At 43.8% G+C, this 27,291-nt stretch overlaps 2 protein-coding genes across 6 annotated transcripts; one reads left to right on the plus strand and one right to left on the minus strand.

Moving 5' to 3' along the window:
• Positions 1-1,754: 1,754 nt before the first annotated feature.
• Positions 1,755-10,642, plus strand: LOC124700787. 2 transcript variants are annotated; one of them, XM_047232868.1, is made up of 6 exons: positions 1,755-1,846; positions 2,363-2,424; positions 2,538-2,607; positions 3,265-3,493; positions 10,159-10,375; positions 10,504-10,642. In XM_047232868.1, the coding sequence occupies exons 3-6, from the start codon at positions 2,561-2,563 to the stop codon at positions 10,638-10,640; spliced, it is 630 nt and encodes a 209-aa protein (XP_047088824.1). In that variant the 5' UTR covers positions 1,755-1,846; positions 2,363-2,424; positions 2,538-2,560; the 3' UTR covers positions 10,641-10,642. The 2 variants fall into 2 exon arrangements, with proteins under 2 accessions (XP_047088824.1, XP_047088818.1); XM_047232862.1 differs by lacking the exons at positions 10,159-10,375; positions 10,504-10,642 and adding exons at positions 3,883-4,099; positions 4,232-4,626 and having other exon boundaries at positions 2,537-2,607.
• Positions 10,643-23,682: 13,040 nt separating this feature from the next.
• Positions 23,683-27,036, minus strand: LOC124700756. Of its 4 annotated transcripts, none has more exons than XM_047232846.1 (6): positions 26,880-27,036; positions 26,678-26,770; positions 26,155-26,251; positions 24,915-25,134; positions 24,271-24,487; positions 23,683-24,153 (listed from the first exon to the last, which is right to left on the minus strand). In XM_047232846.1, the coding sequence occupies exons 3-6, from the start codon at positions 26,232-26,234 to the stop codon at positions 24,014-24,016; spliced, it is 657 nt and encodes a 218-aa protein (XP_047088802.1). In that variant the 5' UTR covers positions 26,235-26,251; positions 26,678-26,770; positions 26,880-27,036; the 3' UTR covers positions 23,683-24,013. The 4 variants fall into 4 exon arrangements, with proteins under 4 accessions (XP_047088802.1, XP_047088790.1, XP_047088798.1 ...); XM_047232834.1 differs by having other exon boundaries at positions 26,155-26,257; XM_047232842.1 differs by having other exon boundaries at positions 26,155-26,257; positions 26,678-26,773.
• Positions 27,037-27,291: the final 255 nt, after the last annotated feature.

The following is a 27,291-nucleotide window of genomic DNA, read 5'->3' on the forward strand; positions in this document are numbered from 1 at the left end:
TAAAAGAGATTGCATATTTTTGCATTGATTAGTCAATAGTGACAAGTTGAGAGGTAAACTTAGTCAATTTCTTGACTCAGGTAGGGATTTAAACGCGAGCAAATATGACGTATTTCACATCAACAGGGAATGACTATTGTGTGCCAATCTCCACAAAAAATGGTGAACTATCGATGGGCATTGCACCTTCCAGATTGTCCTAAAAACCTTTTATGTTTTATTGGATCTGAAATAGATCCTTGACCCTCCTGCCTAACTGCAGGTTTGCACTCCATCTCAACGTGAACCTTATAAGCTGATTTAATAGAGAATTATCTTTTACCATTAAAATGTCATGCTAAGAAATCATCTCAATCTGCTCTTATAGGATGCTTAAAATGATTGGTATGTCATTGGCATAGGGTTTTCCGATGGAAAATGTTTGGTTTCCTCTGGAGGCTGCCTCGTTCGCAACCTCTGGGCGCGGCGTTTGTTCAATTTGCTTTCATCGTGCGGTCTCCGTACTGGCAACGTGGGGTGGGCTCCTATGGTTTCCGGTCCACTCCTTTTACTTCATTCTCATCCACACTTTCCCGGCTACATGATGACTCACGTCGCCGCTCCTCTCTCGCGCTGAAGGCCGCCCGCCGCTCCTTTCTCCCCGACGGATGCCGCCACCACCCTTCTCTCAGCGACGACTGCCGCCTCCGCCGCTCCTTTTTCAGCGACAACCGCCACCGCTGCTCTATTGTGTCAAACATCGCCGACAATTTCTGCACGCCTCCGGCATGGGGCATCCGCCTCCGCCCTACCTGCACCTCACCAGCCGCCGGACGCCGCCCACGCACCCGAGCGTGCGCTAGGTCGTCTCCCTGGAAAGCCACGCCACCACACGCCGGTCCTGCCCCACGGGAAAGCCTAGCTAGCTGCTCCACGGGGAACCGTCGAGGATGATGGAGCTCGCCGTCGCCGGACATGGGGCACACCCTCCTCAACCTCCATGGTAACCAGCCGCCTCCAATCTCTTCTATCAGTGGGGGAAAGACGGCAGGAATCAGTCGATGCTACCAGCGTTGAGACGGTTTGCTGCCGGTGATGAGGCCTGGTGGTATGATAGCACGGCTGCATCGCTTCAAGCGATGTGTTGGAGAAGATAGATGAACTGCAAAGGTCCGCCACACCGGATGCTACCAAAGGAGTGACGAGATGCTACCAGTGGCTATGGAAAATGCTTCTAGTGTTGTCGAGCGGTGCTTCAAATCGTCACGGCGGTTGCTGCAAACGATCGACGGCGGTGCTGCAAACGGTCAGTGGAGGTGCTGCAAGAAGCAAGTGGCGGTGCTGCCAATATTCAACGAAGGTGCTGTAAGAAGCAAGTGGCAGTGCTGCCAGCCGGAGTTAGGTTGTTGTCGGCGTGCACCGGCAAGTAGTAGTTGATAATGCTATAATAGCGTGATACCCTTGCTACAAATAGTCTACTATTTTGCTACTTTAGTGCCTTTTGCTACAAAGTCTTCGACGAGGTCCCTCCGGCGAGGGCTGCGTCTGACTGATCTTTTGTATTCTATTTCTAAGGGACCAGTTTTTTTTTTCTTTCATGAAGTAAAAGCGGGTCTTTTTTAATCCAGGATTTTTAGGAAAAATTGGACACTTATCATACCGACCCTTTTCCGACTAAAGTCTGCCCGTTATCGGATCGACTAAAGACGGATGTGCCCTTTGGGGTGTCTGGGCCGCTTTGGCCTGCCTACTTATCCCAGGGATTGGTTCCTCTTCCCCTAGGGACTAGGAAAAAGGACGCATACGGGAGCAGCCTACCTCTAGGCGGCGGCGGATCCGGCGAATATCACCGCAGACCTCGTCACAGGTGAGTGCAATCGCGGCAAATTGCCTTTTGCGCCTTCGTTAATCTTGCCTCTCGTTCTAAGCCACGCGAAAGCACCCGTATTCCCCTTTCTCGTACAGTAGCTGTTACCATTCCGACGCCATATCCCTTCTGGTTCAGGCGATCGCCGCCGGCAGCTGCTGCCGCTGACATCCGCTTCCTGCTCCCCCTCGTTCGGTATCCTATTGTACGCTTCTGCGCCGCCTCACTCTCGGGCCCGCGTTCCTCAGCGGAACCCTAGACGTCGCCGCCCTCGCTATCTTGGCCTCGATTCCTGCCGGGGCCACCACCTGCCACGGTGTCCCACCGCCTCCGGATACACGATTCACCACCTCCACTTCAACGAGGCCGGCACTACCGCTCGTGCTCTAGGTTCATGAGCTCCTTCCAAGTTCTTCAGTTACCCGCAAAAAAAAACCCCTCTTTTTCAGTAGATGCCCTTTTGCAGCATTGCCGTACCTGTGTTTGAAGCTGAAACAAGGTTTACTGGACTTGCAGGAGTGGGTTCCTAAGGCAGGAGTGAAGGACAGGGTGGGCTGCGTGTATTCGATTCGTCACAGGTGAGCGAGCATGGAGAATTGCTCAGTTTCTTGCTGGGGATGCGCCATCTCTCTTTTTGTGTACTGATCTGGTTTGGGAATCGTTACTAATTTACCTTAATATATCTATAAAGGAGGAGCAGAGAGATTGGCAGACATGTTTCCGACAACCACCTCAACTGCTCCTGAGTATTTTGTTGGACGGTATGCAGCATCCTTTGATCTTCGATGAAACTCAGTTAGAAACTGAAAAGATTTCCACTTATTGTTGTTGGTATCATTCACCTTAATGGGGAAAGTACTGTGTAGTAGAAAATCTATTAATTTTCATATTCCATTTATGGTAGATGTTTATCTAGGAAGAAAAGCCCTCAATATCTCTAGGAAAGCAGACTTGTGGCCAGTAACAACAGCACAAGTTATAACCAAAAAAAGAGGAAGCGCAGCTTTTAGGTTGTGTCTTCTGCTAGTCCATTATTTTTGAACTGATTTGCAGGGAAGCATGCATTTTCTTGGCTTGCTACCGCTGAATATAATTTCCTATTTGTTGCCCACCAACCAAAATAATAGCGAGAGCAGCAAAGTTGGCAAAAAAAAAAAAAGATGACCATATATCTTCTAATTGCTATAATATTCATTTGCATGAATAGTTGGAGGTCGTAGATAATATGTGCGCTACATGCACATGTTGTTTTACCTTTTGTGGCTAATGCTGATTTATACAAAACATTTCTACTAATCAGTGTGTCCTCTATTTTGAATTTGCTGATAACTTCCTTCCCATGTGCAACATATCTTTAGAACTTCAACATTTCCAACAAATGTTATGCATTTGTATATATATATTTTCCACTCATGCAGTTTTGACACAAGGCTGGAGACTTGGCAAGATCCCACTCCTAGGAAATCAGAAACTACTTTCGAGGAATTTCGCGAGGCTTGTATTAAGGCTGCCAGGCGCAATCACAGCCTTATGGATGCTAGGTCATCAGTTAGGCTTAGTGAGGAGCAGCTTAGACAAAGAGAAGAGCAGGATCACAAGTTCTTGATGATAGCACTGGAAGTCTATACCAAGAAAAATAACATGCAGGTCAATCAATAATTACTGTTCTGGATATTCTTTCATGACAATACTTGCTGTGTTAGTTAATAATATTGCTACTTCTATTCTGTTTTTAAAATGGACATCTAGTTTACTACTTGTCCAAACCAACTCATATTAGTTAGGCACTGAACAAAATATTCTTCCATGAAGTATATTAATTAATACTACTACTCTTACTCAGTTTTTAGAATGTACATGCAGCTTATAATAAGTTACTTCAGCCACTATAGTGAGTGCTTTTTATTCTTTGATGATAGGTTAGCCAACTGATTTAAGCCATTATTGAAGCTAGCTGCAGAATTGAAAAGCAATTTACTATTTTTTTTTTGAAGTGGGCCTATTATATTGACATACATTTATATTATATATTGCAGCCTACTGAACTTGAATTTGTGGAAGTGAAAGGAAGAAACCTTATTGATGAATTTGGGCTGGGATATTTACATTTCAACTTTTTAGTGAAAGGATTAGATGGTAAAAATACAATGTTTTTTGCTGAGGTGCATCATGATCTTGAAGATGAGAATGATATTTATCTTTGCAAGCCTTTGGAAGAGGAAGATATGAAGCCATCAAAAAAGAATGACGAAGGTATTTTCACACTTTTATTCTATTTGTTATACTATTACACTCGTGCTCCAACTTTGAAGGTCATTTACTTTTTCATATTCCTATTTTTATTTGGGTTGGCCATTGACTAATGCACTTTTCTTTCTTTTTAAGCTCTCTGTAAAGGGTGTGAATATGGTGCTAAAGATCTTATACATCCCAGTTGTGGTAGCTTCCGTGGTGGGCACAAGGATGTTTGTCCGATGCAGTCGGACAGTGATGACGATGAGTGTGATTATGAATGGCCCCTCTTGGATTGGATGTAAAATAGTGTGTTCACTGTACTCAGTTCAACTTTGAGCTATATCGGTGCCTCCCCTAATTTTACATCCATTCCAAGTGGGAAGTTTGTGTTATCCAATTGTGTAATTTTATCTACATCTATGGAAGAATGTAGCAAAGTGGCATGACCTGCCAGGCAAGACATGGTCTGCAGTTTCTTTTTCTTTTGACTCAGAACCTTAGTGTCCGTGCTGCAATTTAATATATTAGGAAGTTTGTGTCCATCATTTCTGTGCCATGACCGGTATTATTTTCGTTCGTGCTATAATTATTTCTGTGCATAGCAGATATTTTTTTGTAAAGGCGGCCCTAGCTTTGAAAATCGGATGCACTTTCTTGTGTCAGAATCGTCTGGTCACCCTCCCAGACGCAACAAATCAATTATTTGTGAATCTTTTTGTTGATTTTATTTTAGCAATTCGAAATACTCCGTATGTTTTGTGAGTGGAGGGATACACCCGGGGAGATGAATTTAATTTAAGAATCTTCTCCTTGAATCTGGAATGGTTCTATTTGGTCTCATATTATAGAATTCAGGCGGATTGAATGCTCCGAATAGGGGAAGGGTTGTGAGAACATCAGTGGAAGCGGCGGCAACTTAGAGCATCTCCTGTAATTGGTGTTCTATCGAAAAAAACGACTAGTTTAAGATGTGAGAGGCGTAAATAGATGTTGTAATTGGGCTGTAAGATAGAGGGTGGAGCAAAAACGCTATCTCGCGCACTATATCTACATCGCTGGAAAGAGTGCACAGCACAAATCGTGTGCAGAAATAACTACCTATTTTTACAGTTCTAAAATTTAGAGCTTCTATTGAAGGTGAATATGGCCTCACACACGACACACGGATGCTTTTACAGCGTCAAAATTTAGCGCGATTGTTGGAGATACTCTTATGTCGTACACATAACGGAGTCCAAGCTCATCACGGTGGAGCTCTTTCTCATCCATAAGATCTTTTTTAGAAGGTTTATAAGATTTTTTTTGAGAACATGCACTTTATTGATTATCTCACAAAAGTACAAAAAGTGGAAAACACAAGTAGAATCAGCTAACAAATTTGACTTAGCTAATATATGCCCCGCCTCATTCAAATTTCTCTTCACATGGCACAAAGATGCTGACGAGAAGTGCTGCACCAAAACCTTGATATCAACCACCAAAATACCAACACCGGACCTCTCTTTTGTAGAGGTGGATAGACATTGCACCAACGTTAAATAGTCGGACGCAAAACCACTCGATCAAACCCTTCCTTTTTAGCCAAAATAACATCACGATGAAGGGCCAACGCCTCGGTGTACTCAAGCTCAGAGATCCAATTCAGATGATCCCAACAGGCAACAAAAAAACACCATGATGATTTCGCATTACCACACCTGACCCCATACAACCTGTAGCCATGGAGATAGCAGCATCTGAGTTAATCTCGAGAACCTTACCTTGCGGTGGTGAATCCAACGATCTGAACTTGGCTCACACCTTGAGTTCTGATCAAATTAACATAGTCTACAACTTTACCTCCAGTGACGGAGTTTGTTTGACGCCTTCATTCCGTGACGCATTGCATGCTTCCCGTGTGTACCAAAAACCAACAGCCAAAGCCGTAGCTTGGATATCAGAAGCGCGGCCAGGGAAATCAAACAGCCATTATTTGCAAGTAGCGAAGCTTTTCCTATCAAGATGCATAGGTACCTGCTGTTTGATTTCCCACCAAGTAGCTTGCGCAAACTGACAGAAGAGCATCACATGTTCAATGCTTTCCTCTCTGCCACAAAAATAACATGAGCCATCTGCCGGTATGTGTCGCCGAACAAGCCAAACACCGCTTGGTAAACAATCATGTACGAAGCGCTAGAGATGAGTCTTCATCTTCCTCGGCGCCTGGATGTTCCAAATTGCTTTCCAATACCTCTCATTCTCTGCGCAATTCGATCTGAGACCCTTGCCAGTTGCACTCTGAGTTTTAAAGAACTTAGACGAGCGAGCAAAATTATAATTAAGTCGATTGTAAACAGTGTATATTCCATGACGCGCGAAGATCGCCCCTAACATGACGTGCAATTGGAACCCTAAGAATACATTCAACCACAACCTCAGGGAAGAAAGCAGGGACCGACTCTTGGTTCCAAGTGTTAGTCGTTTCGTCGATCAAGCACTGAACCGTGGCAGATTCAGGAATGGGTGATGTCGGTTTTAACAAACCAGGTGGGAATTTAGGCACCCAATTATCACCTGTGATCTTCACGATCTTGCCATCACCGATACCGATGCCCCACTTGATCCCATGCTTAAGAAGGTCTCGGCCATGCATAATACTTCTCCATGTAAACGACGAAGATTGAGGTTTAGTGGCATCCCAAAAGTCTCTGTTGGGAAAATATCTCCCCTTCAAGACACGGGCACAAAGAGAACCTGACTCGGTTATGAGGTGCCATCCTTGATTAGCTAACATCGCTTGATTAAAGAGGACAAGATCGTGAAAACCCATACCCCCAAAGCTTTAGGAGTACACAACCAGTCCCATGAGATCCAGTGCATCTTCTTCATTCCATCCTCCAACCCTCACCATTTATTTGAAATGATGGATTCAATTCTATCACAGGTAGAAATTGTAAGTTCGAAAGAACTCATAACAAACGTTGGAATAGCCTGGATCACTGCCTTCAACAAAGTTTCACTGTCCGCTCGTGACATCGGTGATCAGACAATCCAATTAGTTATTTTCGAATCTTGTTATAGAAAAAACTGAAGGTTGCAGCCAGAGAACGCTTCACTGAGGTTGGCATACCTAGGTAAAAATCATTAAGAGCTTCGCTCTGAACTCCCAACCGTTGTTTCACGTCATTCTTTATTTGGTCCTCACAATGATTCCCCAAAAAGACCGAATACTTCTCAAGATTAATCTTCTGGCCAGAGCCTTCACACTAAACCTTGAGAATATCCTTTAGAGCATCCACACTCCTACTATCACTCCTCGCAAAGAAGATGTTGTCATCCGCAAAGTAAATGGGAGATAGGGGGACCAAGTCGGACCATTGAGAATACCATAGAGCTCACGTCGATCCTCCCTTTGTTGCAGTAAACATGACAAACCCTCTGTACACGGGAGAAATAGGTATGGAGTGGTTGGATCTCCTTGCCGAATACCTCTAGATGGGACAACTGGTGTCGTTAGTTCTCCATTAACACGAACAACATAGCGAACACAAGTCACAAATCGCATGACCGATTGAATCCATGTAGTGTCGAAACCAAGCTTTCTCAAACAACCATGCAGATAATCCCACTCCACTCTGTCATACGCCTTCATCATATCAACTTTTAAGGCAAAGAATGGTCGCTTCCACCGCTGGTTGCGAATTGTTTGCAAGCACTCGTAGGCAATCAAGGCATTATCTGTGATCAATCTTCCAGGAACAAAAGCACTCTCCTGCTCAGAAATTATCTCGGGAAGGAACACTTTCAACCTATTTGCGAGAACCTTAGAGGCGATCTTGTAAAGGACGTTGCATAAACTAATAGGACGAATATTCTTCAAGTGATTTGGTTTTGCAACCTTGGGAATTAGCACAACCACTGAATCACATAGTGCTTCAGGAATATCACATCCACATAAAAAACTTCTCACCACATTAAAAATTTCATCTTTGATAAATTCCCCAGTGGGTTTGATAGAATAATGCATGAAATATATCCGGGCCAGGCCCCTTAGTAGGCCCCATTTGGAACAGAGCCACTTCTATTATATGGTTTACAAAGATCGGCATTCATCTCCATAGTCACTTTGACATGAATATAATCTAGCACTGCATCAGTTGAAGCACACGGTTCAGATGTAAAAATGTTTTCATAAAACTCATTGAAAGGACGAGATGTCGCCCAGAGGGGGGTTAATAGGCGTTTTAAAAACTCTTATGGATTTGGCTTGTAAGAATGAGGAATTAAACTAACGTTTACTTTACAAGCACAAATCCTAAATATGCTAGGCTCACCTAAGTGCAACGACAACAACTAGAGCTAAGAATGATAGGCACAAGATATATGTAGCACGTACAAGTGATAGCAAGATATATGTACTTCAAGCACGATGACTATCACAACGAAAGTAAGCTCGGGTATAGAAATAACCGAGGCACGCGGAGACGAAGATGCATTCCCGTGTTCCCTTCCTTTGCAAGAAGGTACGTCACGTTTGGAGAGGTGGGGATCCCACTAAGGATTTCCCAACGCTACGAAGGCTCACCTTCTTCTCCGAGCCAAACCCACGAAGGATAATGGCCCTTTCCTTATGGCTAGCTTTTCCTCCTCTCCAGAGATGGCAAGCTCCAAGACCATTTCACAAGCTCCACGAAGGAGAAGCTCGGGCCTCTTCACAATCTTCCATGAAGAGATCACCGGAGCACCAACCGCCAAGCCAACTAGGAGGTCTCCCTCCAAGAGTAACAAGCTCACGGTCTCTCACTCGAACTAATCGTGGTGGAGAACTCAACACTATGCAATGATGCAAAACAAGAACACCAAGGTGTTCAAATACCTCACACTCAAATCCCACCAAAGCAACAAATGCTAAGATGGAATTAGAGAGGAAGAACAATGGAGGAAATCGACAAATGACTCCAAGATCTAGATCCCAAGAGTTCCCGATGAGGTTGTAGATCTAGATCTCTTTCAAATCCCCCAATAATATGCAAGAATCATAGGAGGGAATGGAGAGGAAGCAAGCTCAAGAAGGTCAACAATGGTGGTAAAAAAACGTGCCTAAGAACCATAAGAACAATGGGGAAGAAGGCCCCATTTATAGCCCATCAAAATATGACCGTTTGGGGGCAGAATCGAGCCACCCGGTAGTGGACCCGGTCCTGCCGAGCTGGCTACCGACCTACCCGGTAACAACATTCGGTGGACCGGGCTGTGTACCGAAACTGCGATAACTTTTGCATCCGGACTCCGATTTCGATGATCTTGGGCTCGTTGAAATCACGACAACGAGCCCTACAACATTATGCATAGAAATATCATAGTCCAACCATTGAGTAAGAAACATAATATAAAAGGTTTTTCCTATCTATGAAAACATCAAACCAGTAAAACCTCCAACCATGAAAACACAATAAAAGATGCATACGAATTCCGTTTTTGATGAACTTGGGCTTGTTGTAAAGCTAGCAAAAAGCTCAAGAACCTCACACAGAAAAACACCAAGAAGCAACAAGATTTATGGAATGCAAAGCATGCAAAGGGTTGAGCTCCCTAAGACGATGTGATCAAGTTACCCAACCGAAAGCCCCTCTTGGTAGTGCGGCTATCTATCCTATAACCCGGTCTCTCAACAACCACCTTCAGACCGATAAAAGGAAAACCTATCATGGTCATACCCATACAAATCAATAGTTACTGTTCTGGATATTCTTTCATGACAATGCTTGCTCTGTTAGTTAATAATATTGCCACTTCTATTCTATTTTTTAAATGGACATGTAGTTTACTACTTGTCCAAACCAACTCATATTAGTTAGGCACTGAACAAAATATTCTTCCATGAATTATATATTAATTAATAATACTACTCTTACTCAGTTTTTAGAATGAACATGCAGCTTATAATAAGTTACTCCAGCCACTATAGTGAGTGCTTTTTATTCTTTGATGATAGGTTAGCCAACTGATTTAGGCCATTATTGAATTGAAAAGCAATTTACTGGTTTTTTTTGAAGTGGGCCTATTATATTGACATACATTTATATTATATATTGCAGCCTACTGAACTTGAATTTGTGGAAGTGAAAGGAAGAAACCTTATTGATGAATTCGGGCTGGAATATTTACATTTCAACTTTTTAGTGAAAGGATTAGATGGTAAAAATTCAATGTTTTTTGCTGAGGTGCATCATGATCTCGAAGATGAGAATGATGTTTATCTTTGCAAGCCTTTGGAAGAGGAAGATATGAAGCCATCAAAAAAGAACGACGAAGGTATTTTCACACTTTTATTCTATTTGTTATACTATTACCCTCGTGCTCCAACTTTGAAAGTCATTTTTTCATATTCCTATTTTTGTTTGGGTTGGCCATTGACTAATGCACTTCTCTTTCTTTTTAAGCTCTCTGTAAAGGGTGTCAATATGGTGCTAAAGATCTTATACATCCCAGTTGTGGTAGCTTCCGTGGTGGGCACAAGGATGTTTGTCCGCTGCTGTCGGACAGCGATGACGATGAGTGTGATTATGAATTTGTTTAGGCCCCCCTGGTGTAAAATAGTGTGTTCACTGGTATTTAGTTCAACTTTGAGCTATATCGGTGCCTCCGCTAATTTTACATCCATTCTAAGTGGGAAGTTCATGTTATTCAGTTGTGCAATTTGATGTACATGCAAGGAAGAATGTACAAAGTGACATGATCCTACCAGTTAATTAAGAATGACCTTGGCATATATCTTCACCTTTTCTTCCATTTCTTATGCTAAACACTGGTGCTCTAACTTTGAAGGTCGTTTTCAAATTATTTTAATTTGTGTTGGGCATTAACTAATGCGTTTTTTCTTTCCTTTTCTAAGATCTCTGTAAAGCGTGTCCACATCAGGCTAAAGGATCTTATATATCTTAGTTGTGGTGGCTTCTTAGGTGGGCATAAGAATATTTATCCGGTGCAGCTGGGGGATGACATTGATGACGAATCTGATTATGAATTCATTTAGTGGTAAAATCTATTATTCAGTTGTGTTAGAGAAGAGGTGCTAATTTTGGTGCATGTAAGGAAGAATGTAGCAAAGAGTCATGAACTGTCAAGCAAGACATTGTGTGCTGCGGTTTCTTCTTCTTATTATTCAGAATCTTACCCTCTCCATTGTGCAAGACATTTAGTGGGCACACAAAAAAATTGGGGGGGGGGGGGGGGATTGGCCGCAAAAAAGATATAGCCGGGGGTACCTAGGATCAATTTGCGGTCATTGGCAGGATGGACATTTCAGCTCCTTTCCCGCTCAAGCGCTGCCACTGCCTTCAGTCTACCTGCTCCTGCGCCATCTAACCCCGTTGTGCCGCCAATCAATGCGATGGAGTTCCCGTAGCAGCCGCCGAATAGAATCCCTGTCACGCTGCCAATCCTTTCGCTTCCGTGACGAAAAGGAAGCGGTAGGGAAACCATCTCTTACAAGGAAGCGCCCCTTTGTGGGTGCATCCTCAGGGTCCCTCCCTCCCGCCAATGGAGTTGACGTCTCGGTAACCGCCTCAACAATGGTTGTGTCGCCTCGTAGGGCGCCTCGACCAAAAAATCATCGACACATGCCCGAAGAACGACGGCTCGAGGACAGTTGCCTCGTCCACGCCCACGCCCACTCCCTACGCCGGTGATTGTGAATACGGTTCCGGAGATGGTCTTGGCAAACAACGGCCGTTGCTTGACTTGATCATTGGCTATAATAACGTTTGATTGTGCATTCTTTCGGATATTCTTTATTGCTACTTGTTTTATTGTGCATAGTTTTAGATGTAAAGACTATGTTGAGTTAATAGTATTGTAAGATATTTGCAGCCTTACTATATTGCTCTTCATTTTACTATCTATAATTCTTGATCTATATGCAAATCAAAACTAATTTTTTGGTACCGTGCGAGCTCGGGGCAGCATAGATTTCCTAAATTCATACTGTAGAAGAAGTAAGGTAAGAGTTTAGGGATTAGTTCCACCAAATCCTGCGCGGTACCAGAAACCATTTTCGAGGTTACCTCAAACACGATTTTTGATATGGGATTTTTTATATGATATGCTAGAGATTCTCTTAAGGGAAGGTTTATCCCAAACATGGTAGTTTGTGCTATTACACAAACTTCTATTTTTCATTTCACTAGTAGAGGACGGGCCTATAGCACCGGTTCGTAACGGGCTTTTGAACCGCTTGTGCAACCGGTGCAAAGCAATCGACACCAGTTGTGCTGCGAACCGGTGCTAAAGGGTACCACGTGGCGGCGGCCGAGCGCCCGGGGGGGGGGGGGGGGGAGGACCTTTAACACCGGTTCGTGTTTGCCGCGGTAGGAAAATGTCCCAAAACGCTGTTGCGGCAGAACCTGCTACCGGTGCCATTTTTTATCTATTTTTTTCTAATTATTTTTCTCTCCCTATTTTTTTCTATTTTCAGAATTTCTAGTATTTTAGTTATTTGAAAAGTTTGGTCTCTAACTACACTTAATCTCTAGTCAAATTACTTACTCCTGATCAAACTTCCCGCTCGGTCACCCATCCTCCCACTACTCCAGCACTACCACATTTAACTTTCGAGTTCCTTCTCATCACGCTTCCAAGTGCTTCGCGCATGTCAATCCTATAAACATGTTGGTCACGATATCACACTTCTTTATTGTTTGAATTTCAAATAATTCTTTTAGTAAACAAAAGTAATGATGTAATAATAATCTTGAATAAATAAATAAACAATAATTTTTTTAAATTTTTTTTGCAAAACCTAAAACCTGAAAGTTTGTAAATCTAAAAATTATACAGAATTTGCAAAACCTTTATGGTTAAGTAATAGTAATATTTATGCAGGAAGGAATTATTAATTTAAAAAAAATTAAAAATAAAATATAAAATCCTGAATTTCCGGCAAAAACTAAAATCTTCGTACTTTCATATTTACATTGGGAATTTTGAGAATCTAAAAATTGTCTAACCGGATAAACCATGGTGAATTTAGATGCAACTTTCTCCCACGATCATTTTGATATATTATACATTTTTCTCCAACGTCGTAAGCAAAAGTTAAAGCCATTTTACCTTTTTCTGAACTTTTTTTTCCAAAAAAAGTCGAAAATCAAATTTGTCAATTCCCCCTAATAGTAGGTTGTGTAACATACAGGAATCTCAAAATATTTTATTTTTTAAATTTTCTATCATTTTCTTTTGTATTTTACAAAGCTAAAAAGGCGATCCACGGGGAGGGGGGCGGTGGGATGCTTGGGGAGCAAAAAAATCTAGAAAGCCTTTTACACCACTTCGCGCCACGAACCGGTGCTAAAGGGTTCGTGCCTGCCATGCGGCTGGCGGCAACCCTTTAGCATCGATTTGTGGCACGAACGGGTGCTAAAGCTCTGCGAGTTCCCTGCGATGTCATGGCCGCTCGAACTGGTGCTAATATACCCTTTAATTTGGGTTCGTAGCCCAACTGTTGCTAAAGCTCCGGGCAGCTCCAAACAAAAGCGCTGTTTTCTACTAGTGTTTGGTCATGTTTTTTTTTTTTTTGAACTAGCTTAGTGTTTTTCTGAGATCAACTCATTTTCCTAGAAAGTATCAAACGCTTTGAGGCCCAACGGGTACGAGTAGGACAGGATGGAGTCTCGTCCTCTCGGGATCAAACGGTTGATGCCTACATAATTCACGCGGAAACGAAGACGGGACAGGAGGACAGGTGACGCCGTAAGCCCTAGCTCGGATCCGGCGAATTCCACCTAGGGCGGCCGTCGTCACAGGTGAGCAAATTCCTTTATCGCTGTATGTTTTCGTTCAAGCCATTGCGGTGGCGTCTCTCTTCCTTACTCACGCGCACGCGCACGCGCACGTACCCGGCTCCTGGCACACGTTCTCATCCCGCCTGACGCCATAGCGAGTTCGGTTCCGACCATCGCAGCCGCTGCCAGCGACCGCCGCCTCCTTTCCCCCCCTCGTTACGTCTCCCACTTCACGCTTGTGCGCCGCCTCCCACTCGGTCTCGCGGTCCTTGCCGGAACCCTAAACCCCGCCACCGTCGGTTCCCGCCGGAGCTGCCGCGGTGGCACCTCCTCAGGATCTACCATTCACCACCTCCACTTCAACGGACCGCTCGTGCGCTAGGTCCGATGAGACCCTTCCATTCGCTCGTCAACCTTTAGATTTTCAGCAGATGCCCCTTTGCAGCACTTCCACACCTGTGTCTGAAGCTGAAACAAGGTTTATTGGATTTGCAGGAGGGGGTTCCTAATGCAGGAGCGGAGGCTCGCCGGCTCGGCCCTCCTAACAGGTGAGCAAATTAACCTTTTTGTTGATCGACTGAACTGGATCGGGGATGATCCCTATATATGCCCGATATCTCTTCCTGTGTACTGATCTGGTTTGGGAATCGTTGCTAACTTACGTTTATTTGTGAAGGAGAGGAGAGATTGAACAACATATTGCGGAAAACCAGCTCAACTACTCCTTCGTATTTTTCCGAATGGTAGGCAGCATCATTTGATCTTTGATGAAATTCCTCGGGTTCATTGGAACCCTATTTTTGCTCGCGAAAATGGTTCCCGTAAAGCAAACGAAGAGCAGGGGAGGCTCTATAGAAAAGCAAACTTGTTATCCAGCAGACGCAACGACAGCGCGAGTTAGAAAATACATTCGTTCCTTCTAACCAACGTGTTCTCTATTTTGAATTTGCTGCAATAACTTCCTTAACATGTGCAACATGCCAACATATCTTCAGAAACTTCAACCCTTCAATTGATGACTATGCGTTTATTTATTATTTTTAACTCATGCAGTTGTGACACAAGGTTGGAGACCTGGGATGATCCCACTCCTAGGGAATCAGAATTTAGTGTGGATAATCTTCGTGAGGCTTGTATTAAGGCTTGCAGGCGCGTTTCCATCCTTCAGGCTGCTAGGTCATTAGTTAGGCCTAGTGAGGAGCAGCTTAGGCACAGAGAAGAGCAGGATCGCAAGTTCGCGATGATGGCGCTGGGAGTCTATACCAAGAAATACAACATGCAGGTCATATCCATATCAACCAATAATTACTGTTCTGGTTATTTTTCAATGACAGTACTTGCCGTGTTAGTCAATATTGCTTCTTCTATTCTGTTTTTAAAATGGACATGTAGTTTACTGCTTGTCTAAACCAACTCATATTAGTTAGGCATTGAGCGAGGCCTTTATTGGCGTATTAATTAATATTACTCTTAATAAGTTAATCCATGTTTTTTAATCTGTTATAGGTTAGATAACTCACAATTGAATCTAGCTGCAGGATTGAAATGCAATTTACTATTATCTAAATTGGGCCTGTTATACTGACATACATTTATATTGCAGCCTAGTGAACTTGAGTTTCTGGAAGTGAAAGAAAGAAACCTTATTGATGAAAGCGGGGCAGGATATTTGCATTATAACTTCTCAGTGAAAGAATTAGATGGTAAACATACAATGTTTTTTGCTGAGGTGCATCATGATCTGGAAGATGAGGATGAAGTCTATCTTTGCATGCCTTTGGAAGAGGATGACTTCAATCCATCAAAAGAGAATGGCCAAGGTAGATCTTCACATTTTTCTTCAGTTGTTATATGCTAATACACTGGTGCTCTAACTTTGAAGGTCATTTTTCACATTATTTTTATTTATTTGTGTTGGTCATTAACTAAAGCACTTCTCTTTCTCTTTAAGCTCTCTGTAAAGCGTGTCAACATGAGGCAAAAGGTCTTATACATCCCAGTTGTGGTACCTTTCTAGGTGGGCACAAAAGAATATGCCCGAGAGTGCAGTGGGACAGCATTGATGACGAGACTGATTACGAATTCGTTTAGTGGGAAGTTTCTATTAGTCAGTTGTCTTAAGAGAGGAGTGGTATTAATTCACATGGCATGTAAGGAAGAATGTACCAACATGACATGATCTGTCAGGCAAGACATTTTGTGCTGTGCTTTTCTTTTCTTTTTTGTACTCAGCATATTTCAGTCAACTCTTAATGTTGTAGGATGTTGTTTGTGTCCTTCAATTATGTGCATGAGGGGTCTTAATTAATTTCCGTGCATGCTATAAATTACTAAACTCCCTCTCCAAAATATATCTCATACTAATTCTGGTCAAAGTTTGACAAATATATATAATTTTTTTACAATATTAGATGCATTCAATATGAAAATATGTTGTATAATGGTTCCAATAATATTGATTCGATATTGTAGATGTTGATATTTTTCTGTATACTCGTCAAATTTCGGTATGCAGTTTATTCTCTATACCTCTTTAATTTAGACAACTTATTATTGTGCTTGCTTGGCTCTCCCGTGTCTTTCACTCTGCTGGTTTGAGGTGTATGGGAGATGGGCCATGTTTCCGTAAGTACACATTTTCTGGAAACCGTTCATCCACCTCAATCTGACAATGGTAAATAAGTGCAACCAAATTTATAGGACCGAACGGAACTAAAAGTGTGCCACCGGAACCAAAATTATGTGGGACCGATACCTGTAATATATTTTACGAAAATTGTAAAAAAGAAAACCACCATTTGATTGGCTGGACCATCGGATGAGCCTGTACACACATCTTAAAGCTTGTGTTTTCCCCACTTCTCTCTCACCCATCTCTCTCCCGATCAACTCAGCCCCACTCCTCTCTCCTCCCTCTCTCTCGCTGCCCGTCTCTCTTCTCACCGGTCCAGAGTGGCTAGGTGGCACGGCACAGCCCGCTAGGGGAGATGGGGCCGGGACGGAGAGGACGTGGCCAACACAAGCAGGAGCGGCTGGGGGAGATAGGGTTGCGACAGAGGGGACATGGCCGGCGCGTGGAGTATCATCTGGGGGAGACGTCGTAGAACCCCTTGCCGCTCTCCAAATATGTTGGCACAGTGTTGATCTCCCCCACGGCATCCAGATCGCTTGCAAGTACGTTTCTATTTGAGGTCATTATATTTCGGTTTACATTCAAAGCTAGATATATCTAGATGGTAATTACTGTCAAAATTTGGATATATCTAGATGGTAATTACTGTCTAGATACATCCAAAGCTAGATAAATCTGAGATAAATTAGATGGAGGGAGTACTTAGAATCTTACCCTCGTCTCTTAGAAACGAATTTTACCCTCCATGGTGCAATACATTTAGTGGGCACACTTTTTTAACGTGTGCGGGTTATTTCCGCCAATGGCAGGATAAAGCCAAGATGGCCGCCTAGATTTTTGGTACCGTGGATTCATTCACGGTCGTTGGCAGGAGGGAGGTTTCAACTCTTTCTTTCCCTCTCAAGTGTCGCTGCTGCCTCTTAGAGCATCTCCACCGGCGCCTCCCATAGCGGCTCTGATAGCGATTTGGAGGCTGGCGTGGTTTTTCAGATTGCATCGGTGTGCCCCAAACGGCGGCGGCTAATTTTCGAGCCCAGTAGAATCGCCGGCAACTCCGTGTCGGTCCCTTCGTGTAGGGCGCGAATCGGGTGCGCCGGCGCCTCGCGGCACGACGGTTTTCGCGGGTGGGAGCGCCTTGTCAGCGCGAGGACGCGAAGGTTCGCATCGGTCGCGACGCGGAAAGGTTGATCGTCGGCATTTAATGGTCTCCCGCGCGGAAACCGCGGCAACTGGCCACGCGGCGTCCAGTCGCCTAAGTCGCCGTAAATGCGGGTAGTTGGCACCACTATTAGTACGTACGCCGTCCACCACCATGGTGCTATCCTCTCATCTCCACCACCGCCGCCGCGCCATTCTCTCCTCTCTACCTCAAAAATGCCGCGCCGTCTTAAGACGATGTACTCCATGCTTGGCCTCAACGACCGCACGCTGCCTGTGGCGCCTCCACCACCACCGCAGCCGGAGCCGGAGCCCGACGTAGACTATAGCAACGATGATTCCGCGGACCCAAGGTTCGCGGCGTGGCACGAGGCCTATGTCGCAGATGCGGAAGCTGAGGCGGCGGAGGAGGCGGCGCAGTGGGGCGAGCAGTCGCAGCCCTCCCCCCACCCGGAGCAGGCGGCGATCCTGACGTCGTTGAACGCGCAGCGATCCCGGAGGTTGAAGGAGGAGCAGCGGGAGTTCATCAATGACGCTAACCTCGAGCACGCCTTCGAGATCTCGCGCCAACGAGCGGCCACGGAAGAGGCAGGACGCCTCCTCATGGAGGCGGAGCGACAGAAGCTCAACGCTCATCGCCACTACGAGGCGTTCACCCGTGAGCAAGCGAGGCACACCGAGAACGAGGCTTCTCACCAAAAGCTGGCAGCGTGGGCACAATGTCGCCGGCAAGCTCCTGCGACCCTAGCCACCATGCTCCACCGCCAGATGCGAGAAGCAAGGGCCGAGTGGCGAGCACAGACGCATGCGGCAAAGGCAAAGAACGACGACGAGGCAGGCCCATCGTGCGCCCCAACCGAAGCCCAGTAGATTAGGATTAAGTTTAAGTTTTATTTAGGTTTAAATTTGAGTTACTTTTATATAAATTTCGTATGAATTTTGGTTTTAAAATGTTATTTTAAATTAAAATTTCTATTGGGGCTACACTATGGAGGGCGCCGGTGTGGGAGCAGCATCCCCAAATATAGGATGCTCTGCCGGCGACCCCTATACGATAGTGCCGACGCCCCCGCCGATGACTATTTGGGGAGCACCAGTGGAGATGCTCTTATCTCCCCACCCCGCGCCTTCTAGGCTTCTAGCCCAGTTGTGCCTCCTGGTGGTTGTGAAGATGGTGCTAGATATGGTCTTGGCTACAATGGTATTGCTTGATTTGATCATCGACTATAATTGTGTTTGATTGCGCATTCCTTTGGACATGCTTGATTGCTAATTATTCTGCTGCGACCATTGGCAACACAACTTGAACGTGCGTTCCCAAACCGCACTATATAAACACCGACGCAAACTCTAGCATGCACGAAACATATACGCGGCCACCTCCTTCTAGAACCTTGCGGAACCACCCTTGTCTTTTTCATCCCGTCCTTTGGTGTGCACCGATAGATGGGACAATAGGCCTCTGGAACCCCGCCTCTTCTATACATGTACGGGTAAGGACGACCAGAATTTTAGAGAGCGCTTGCGCGCGACTATTGGCTACACGACGTCGTCTGACGAAGAATTCCCGAACGATGACTTCTTCCCAGACGCCAACGACCTCTTCGGCAACCTCCACATGGGCAACAACACCGACGCGACTTCCGACGCTACTTTTGCTGCAGCCGCAACCAACGCTGCCCTGTGTGTGATCCCGTCTTTCATGTTCTACTTTTTGCTAGAATTTCTAGCTCTGGTGTTTGTGGTAGATGTGATCGGTTTATCTTGTCTAGATGCGATATGTGATTAGTTTACTTGATGTTCGTGTAGTTATAATTATTTATTCAAATTAAATCATATACTCCATCCGATTCATATTAGTTGCCACTAATATAAATGTATTAGACATATTTTAGTTCTAGGTACATTTTATATATTCAAACATCCAATAACCTTTATTGAGCATCAAATAGCATCAAATACAGGTATGGAAATACTGCAACAAAAAGGGCATGTAGTACTGGAAAACTTAAGGTTGACGAGCGAATGGAAATAGCTCATATGAACCTAGAGCGCGAGCGGTCAAGCCGACCTCGCCTGCCTCTCCGTTGAAGTGGAGGCGGTTAATCGTCGATCTAGATGGTAGGGTGTTCCTCCGAGCAGCGCGAGTCCGAGCGGAAGGCGGTCTTTGGGGCGTGTCTATGAGCCGGTCCAGGTGGGATCAGACGCGGAGACCGAATACGATACGAGTAGTGTCTCGGGATGGCTGGGCCGCTCTGGCGGTCTGGCCTGCCTACGTATATATCCGTGAGGTCCCTCTTCCTCGCGGAAACGCAGACGGGAGTGCAGGACTGGAGGTGCCATAACCCTACCTCCTAGCGGTGCATCCGGCGAATTTCACCGCAGCCCTCGCCACAGGTGAGTAAACGCGGCGAGCTTTTGCACCTTATTTGTACCTCACGCGCACGCACCCGATGGGCCGATCCCCTTCCTCGCCACAGGTGAACAAACATGGGGAATTGCTCTTTTTGTTGATCCACTGGTGGGGGATGATTCCCGCTAGCAATCTCTCTTCCGGCCGTGTACTGATCTGGTTTGGGAATCATTGTCAATTTACTTTATTTTTTATTGAAGGAGAGACCGGCAGACATGTCGGGGACAACCACGCCAACTACTCCTTCGTATTTTGTCGACCGTATGGTTGGTGGCGAATTGTGTCGGGGTACGTATGCAGCATTCTTTGATCTTTGAAGAAACTTAGTTTAAAACCACTGAATAGACTTCCACTTGTTGGCCAGCGCGCAGCAGCAACAACGTTACTTATAACTAAACACAAAGAAGAGGAAGCACTACATATTTGTTGGTTGGGTCCACTCTAGTCCATTATCTTTGAAGTTTGAACTACTCGGTTCTGCAGGGAAACACACATATTTTTCTCTTCTGCGGACGCTTTAGATAACTTCTAATTTGTTGGTCACCAGTAGCAACAATACCAAGATGACCATATCCTCTAATCGCTTACAATATCTATTGCACGCGTCTGAAGTCAGAAGGCGAAGATAAATATAGTATGCACTAGATTTTTTTTTTGATAAAGCAAATATATTAATATCAAGAGATACCAATTACACCCAGCCTCTGCAACAACGCACTACCCTAATGGCACTACGGATGCACACAGCCAAAAAAAGGAAAAGAAAACTAAGAAACAAAAGTCCCGCTACAGTATCTCGGGCCTAACAACAGCAATACATCCACCGTCATGACAACACCTGAATTACAGACTCTCCAAAAAAACGACGCCTCCAAAAAGGGAACAGTGCTCAAATATCGTCGTCGCCCGATCAAAGATCTGCAACCTAGTACGCACTAGATGCACATGTCATTTTACTTATTTGCTGCTAATGCTGATTTAGATAAGACATGCAACATGTCCTCTATTTCTAATTTGCCGAGATAACTTCCTTTTCCATGTGCAACATGTCTTCACAACTTCAACACTTAAACTGATGATTATGCGTTTATATTTTTTCTCACTAATGCAGTTTCGACACAAGGTTAGAGACTTGGCATGATCCCACTCCTAGGGAATCAGAATTTACTCTTAAGGATCTTCGTGAGGCTTTTATTAAGGCTGCCAGACGCAGTCTCAGCCTTGTGGACAGGTCAACATTTAGGCCTAGCGAGGAGCAGCTTAGGCAAAGAGAAGAGCAGGATCGCAAGTTCTTGATTGTAGCACTAAAAGTCTATACCAAGAAAAATAACATGCAGGTCATACCAATACCAATCACGAATTGCTGTTATGGTTATTCTTCCATGACTATATTGATGTGTTAGTTATTATTGCTACTTCTATTCTGTTTTTAGAATGGACATGTAGTTTACTGCATGTCTAAACCAACTCATATTAGTTAGTTATTGTATGAAATCTTTACTGGTGTATCAGTTAATTACTACTCTTATTCAGCTTTCAGAATTGACACGCAGCTTAATAAGTTAATCCACCCATAGTAATGGAGTATGTCTGATTTAGCTCATTGTTGAAGCTAGCTGCAGAGTTGAAACGAAATTGTCTATTTATCTGAAATGGGCCTGTTATATTGACATTATATTATATACTGCAGGCTGCTGACCTTGAATGGACATGAAGTTTACTACTTGTCGAAACCAACTCACATTAGTTAGCTGTTGTACGAAATCTTTACTCTTTCTTACTCAGTTTTCAGAACTAACACCAACAAAACGAGTGCTTTTTATTCTCTTATAGGCTAGTCTACTGATTTAACTCCTTGCTGCAATTTACTATTTATCTGAAGTGGGCATGTTGTATTGATGTGCATTTATATTATACTGCAGCCTACTGAACTGGAATTTGTGGAAGTGAAACGAAGAAACCTTATTGATGAAAGCGGGATAGGATATTTGCATTTCAACTTTTTAGTCAAAGGATTAGATGATAAACATATAATGTTTTTTGCTGAAGTGCATCATGATCTTGAAGATGAGAATGATGTCTATGCTTGCACGCCTTTGAGCGAAGATGACTTCAAGCCATCAGAAGGGAATGACCAAGGTATTTTCACATTTGTATCCATTTGTTACGCTAATACACTAGTGCTCTAACTTTGAAGGCCATTTTTCATATTTTAGTTGTGTTGACCATTAACTAATGCACTTCTCTCTCTTTAAGCTCTCTGCAAAGGGTGTCAATATCGTGTTGAAGATCTTGTACATCCCAGTTGTGGTGGCTTCTTAGGTGGGCACAAGTATGGTTTTGTGCCGCACTGGGACAGTGATGATGAAGAGCGTGATGATGACTTCTGTTAGTGGGAAAGTTTGTGTTATTCAGTTGTGTGAGAGGAGAGGTATTAATTTAGCAAAGTGACATTAGCTGTTTGATGCGGTTTCGTTCTCTTTTGTACTCAAGAATCATATCCTCCATGGATCCTTCAGTTCTATGACGATGGCACCCGCAGGGTATGGGTACGGGTAGAGCCATCCCATACCCGTACCCGTCACTTTCATTCTTACCCATCACCCGTACCCATACCCGTGAATGGGTACAAGTTTTTCCCATACCCGTCACCTGGCAGGGTAAATGGGTACCCGCGGGTAAAAATACCCGCACTTACAACACATCAAATTGATCTAAAAATATTATGTGAAGCGCTCATAAATAGGGGTCTAATCCTCACTAACCTACCAGTGATTGTGAGACCGGAAGCGTGGGGTTCAGCCTAGCAGCACGAAGGCATGATTAGGGGAAATTGAGTAGTTTAGAATATTACGATGGCCCACTTGTTAAATTTAGATGGGTACATGGGTATGCGGGTATGGGTTCTACGATCCCATACCCGTACCCACTCTACCCGATGGGTATGATATTTTTCCCATTTACAAACCCATGGGTAATATTTTGTCCCATACCCGTACTCCTATTGGATTTTTACCCGGCGGGTACGTGGGTCACAGGTACCCATTGCCATCGAGTGCCTGCTCCAAAACGGCAGCGGGCAGCCAAGACGCAAATCCCGCTAGGTGCGATATTTAGCACCGGCACACCCCATAGCCCTCTAGAGGGCTCCCAAGTGGAGATGCGCTCGCACTGAGAGAGAAACACACACTCAGCACACCGCGTCACAGGGCTGGCGGAGCGCGTGTATTACGCCTTCGCTCACATACTCAGAATATTATTATTTTTTGAGCTACAGAATATGTATTCTCATCTGACCTTGCCCAGCAAATCGCAGGACAAAACATAGTCACACTGGAAAGTGGGTGGTAGCCTGGTCCATCACAAACCCACACTAGCCAACACATGAGATGAACAAAAATGTTACAGCCCAGTAACATGTATACTAGTACTCCGTAGTATTTTTATCTACCACATTGCAATTTCGTACGAAGTTCAATCCACGCATTGGAGGGGTAAGAATGGCAAATTCTGTAGATAGATTCTGGGTCAAAAAATATTCCACTTTTACTTAATGAACTAACACAGATATTAACCACTACTACTTCATCAGCATTAAACCTTCCCAATAGCATATACCGATGAGGACAACAAGAAAGGCAGCTAATTGCGGTCCCCCATCTTGTGCCGCAGTTGACTATCAAGAGCAATGTAGGGTGGAGCACACCAAACAACTTGAATAGCTATTGCCCTAGCAAGTTCTCTTTCTAGCATAAACTGGGATAGCACACATCATGCTAAGACTACTTGCACGGATGCTCAGACTTGCAGCAGTGGCAACAACCAGAGACTTCCTCACAAGAATAAAATGGAACAAATATCATTCACATAATAGTGTTGCTTTTCAGAAACTTGTCACTTCACCAGAGGCCGAACTGTTCTTCCTTGCATAGATTAAGACCTAAGAACACATGGACAACAAGAACCCCTCAGTCATCTTCATCGCTGCTCTCGTCGTCACTCTCGAACTCCATGAAAGGAAATCCAAAGTCTTTGTGACCGCCCAAAAAGCCACCACTGCTGGGGTGTACAAGATCTTTGGCCCGATCTTTACAGCCATAACAGTGAGCTTCAAAAAAAAAGACAAGTGAATTATTCAATGACAAACAAAAAATGAAAAGAAAAAATACAAAATGAACTTATAAAGAAAGTTCAAACGTATTAGCAGAAAATATATTGAAGATACCTTGGTCATGATCTTTGGATGGATGCGAATCCTTGTCATCCAAAGGCGTGCAGAGATAAACATCATTCTCATCCTTAAGATTCGGGTGTACTTCCGCAAAGAAAATAGAAAATTTACCATCTGTGTCTTTGACTGAGAAATTGAAGTGTAGAAACCCTTTCCCAAATTCATCAATAAGGTTTCTTTGCTTAACTTCCACAAATTCAAGATCAGTAGACTGCAATAAAAAAATGACGAACACAACTCAGATATATAACAAATTATATTTCAGTTCTGCAGCTAGCTTGAATAATGAGCTAAACAGTATCTACCTTGTAAGAACAAATCTTCTATAAAGATTTAGTACGCTTTTGGCGTACCCTCGAAAAAAAGAACAAAGATAACTCTACTCATTATTGTTTGTGGATTCCCTGAAGTAATAAACAACATTTCTGTTCTAAAAACAGAATAAAAGTACCAACAATAAACTACTACAAATCAGTCTAGGTCAGTATGAAACTATGGTTCATAAACTTCATATTAGCACACTGCATCTTCATTCTTAAAACAGAATAAGAGAAACAATAAGTAACTAAGATATCAGTGTAATAGTGTATACATAAAAATACGAAAAGACACTTAATATTGATTGGTGTGAGTGTAACCTGCATATTATTTTTCTTGGCATATGCTTGCAGCGCTATCATCAAACTGTTGCGATCGTGCTCATCTCTATACTTCAGCCTCTCCTCCCGAGTTGGTGACTTGGCCCTGCTGTTGAACTGGCACTCTAAAGCAGCAACACATGCCTCACGCAGGTCCTCGAGACTAAATTCAGAGTTTCTAGGTGTGGGATCATCCCAGGTTTCCAACCTATTGTCAGCGCTGCATGAGATAGAAAAAATACTGAACCACTTAACCATCGCTGAAAGTGTTGTAATTCAGAAACGCACATGGTAAGAAAACTGTTTCAGCAAAATTAGAAATCAAAATAAAGGACATGTTGATTAGTAGGAATGTCTTATCTAAATCAGAATTAGCAGCAAAATAGTAAAAGGACATTTGCATGTAGTGGACATATTGTCTTCTCCCTCCAACTTAAGATCCATGCAATAGGTTTATAAGAACTAAAATCCCTACCGTTGCTGCTCTTGCTATTGTTTATGTTGGTGGGCAAAAAAAATTAGAAGTTATCTAAAGCGGCTCTGCCAGCCATAATAAAATGGAAAACAGCATGTAAATATGGGTTTTTCTTTGAAGTAGTAATTGTAGCCTAGTATTTCTTTTAATACTAAATTTTGGGGGTTTTGTCAGTCTAGTCCATAATCTGCCCATATGCACAAAACGGCCCTAGACCAGTTCACGGATTTGGGACGCTGAGACCGTACATGGTGCATTGAACCATTCAACTATCTAGCATAGGCACGGGAATATCTTCTGCACATTATTGCATTTTCACCCATGTAATTGCAACCCCAATAAAATTGACTCTTCCTTCATGGCACTAGCTTGGACTGAATCATCGTCTCGGTATGCATTGGAAATATGGCAATCTCTAGTATGCACTGAACCATCGCATCGCTGATGATGTATGGAAAATTGAAATATAGAGCACAGGCAAGCACAATTAGAAGAAACTTTTCAATCGCTGCAAAACTGAGTGGTTCGAATATCATGGACTAGACTAACACATAAAAATTTGCGCTTCTCTGTTTTTCCTTTGCTTTGGTTATAATTTGTGCTGCCGCTGTTGTTGCTGCTGGCCAAAAAAATTGCTTTTCAAAATGTACTCGTGAAGAATATAAACAACAAAATCAGTTCAGTTTTAAACTGAGTTACATCAAATAATAAAGATTCAAAACAATTACATCCAAATAAATTTAAATTTGGATGCTGCATACGTACATGTAGCATGTACCATCGCAGTCAAAATCCGGAGCAGTTGAATCGACATCCTGAGCAGTTGAGGTACTCCTCCGCGACATGGCCACCAATCTCTCCACTACTCCTTCATATATATAAACGCAATTAGCAGGCAGATAGGTAGACAAGCATAGAGATGACGAGTGGGAATCATCCCTGACCCAGTCGATCAATAAGAGCACCAGGAATTAGCTGAGCAGCTTTCAAGGTGCCTAGCAATTTGTTTATGCATTCTCCATTTCAGTTGCCAGATGTACTATCTAGGTATTCCACGTTTCATCTAGTTAAATTATTCGGGCATGCTCCAAAAACCAAACCAGCAAACATATTCAAAAGTAAGAACATATAGACATAAAAACTAAAAATCACTCAAAAATTAATAGTAATTTGGCGAACAACCAATAAGAGCAATTGCAGATCCAGAGATCACGCTTTTCGATTCGAGTTTTGGCAGGGCAGGACAACTACTAACATAGGGGAAAGAGTAATTTCCATGTTTGCCCACCTGTGACAATGGCTGCAGTCCGATTCGCCCGCGATCAGGTCTTCCTCCGAGCCGCCTCCCCGAGTCCTCCGCTCCTACCTTAGGAACCCCCTCCTGCTTATCCAATAAACCTTGTTTCAGCTTCAAATACAGGTTTGGAAATACTGCAAAAACGGCATCTAATTAAGGTTGACAAGCGAATGGAAGGAGCCCATGAACCTACAGCACGAGCAGTCAAGCCGGCTTCGCCTATCTCCCCGTCGAAGTGGAGGAGGTGAATCGTATATCCGGAGGCGATGGGAAACCGCGGCAGCTCCGGCGGGAACCGGGGCCACGAGACCGAGGCCGGCGGCGTCTAGGGTTCCGCTGAGCAGCGCGAGCCCGAGCCGGAGGGGGAGGCGGCGCGCAAGCGTGAAGTGGGCGTGGCGTCCCCGCTTCCAGATCCAGCGCTCCGCCCAGGGAAAGTTCTTTCTGGGCCGGCCCATTTAGCGAGGGCAGTGCGTTTCCTTCGGTTTCTGTTCTGTTTATTACTTTTTCTTCCGGTTTTTTTGCTGGTTTTCTGATTTTTGTCAGTTTTTAAAACTTTTTCCAAATTTCAATTTTACAACTTTTTGAAGTTTCTAAATCCGAACATT

The sequence above is a fragment of the Lolium rigidum genome, chromosome 1, assembly GCF_022539505.1.
Source record: "Lolium rigidum isolate FL_2022 chromosome 1, APGP_CSIRO_Lrig_0.1, whole genome shotgun sequence".
Lineage (NCBI taxonomy): Eukaryota > Viridiplantae > Streptophyta > Magnoliopsida > Poales > Poaceae > Lolium > Lolium rigidum.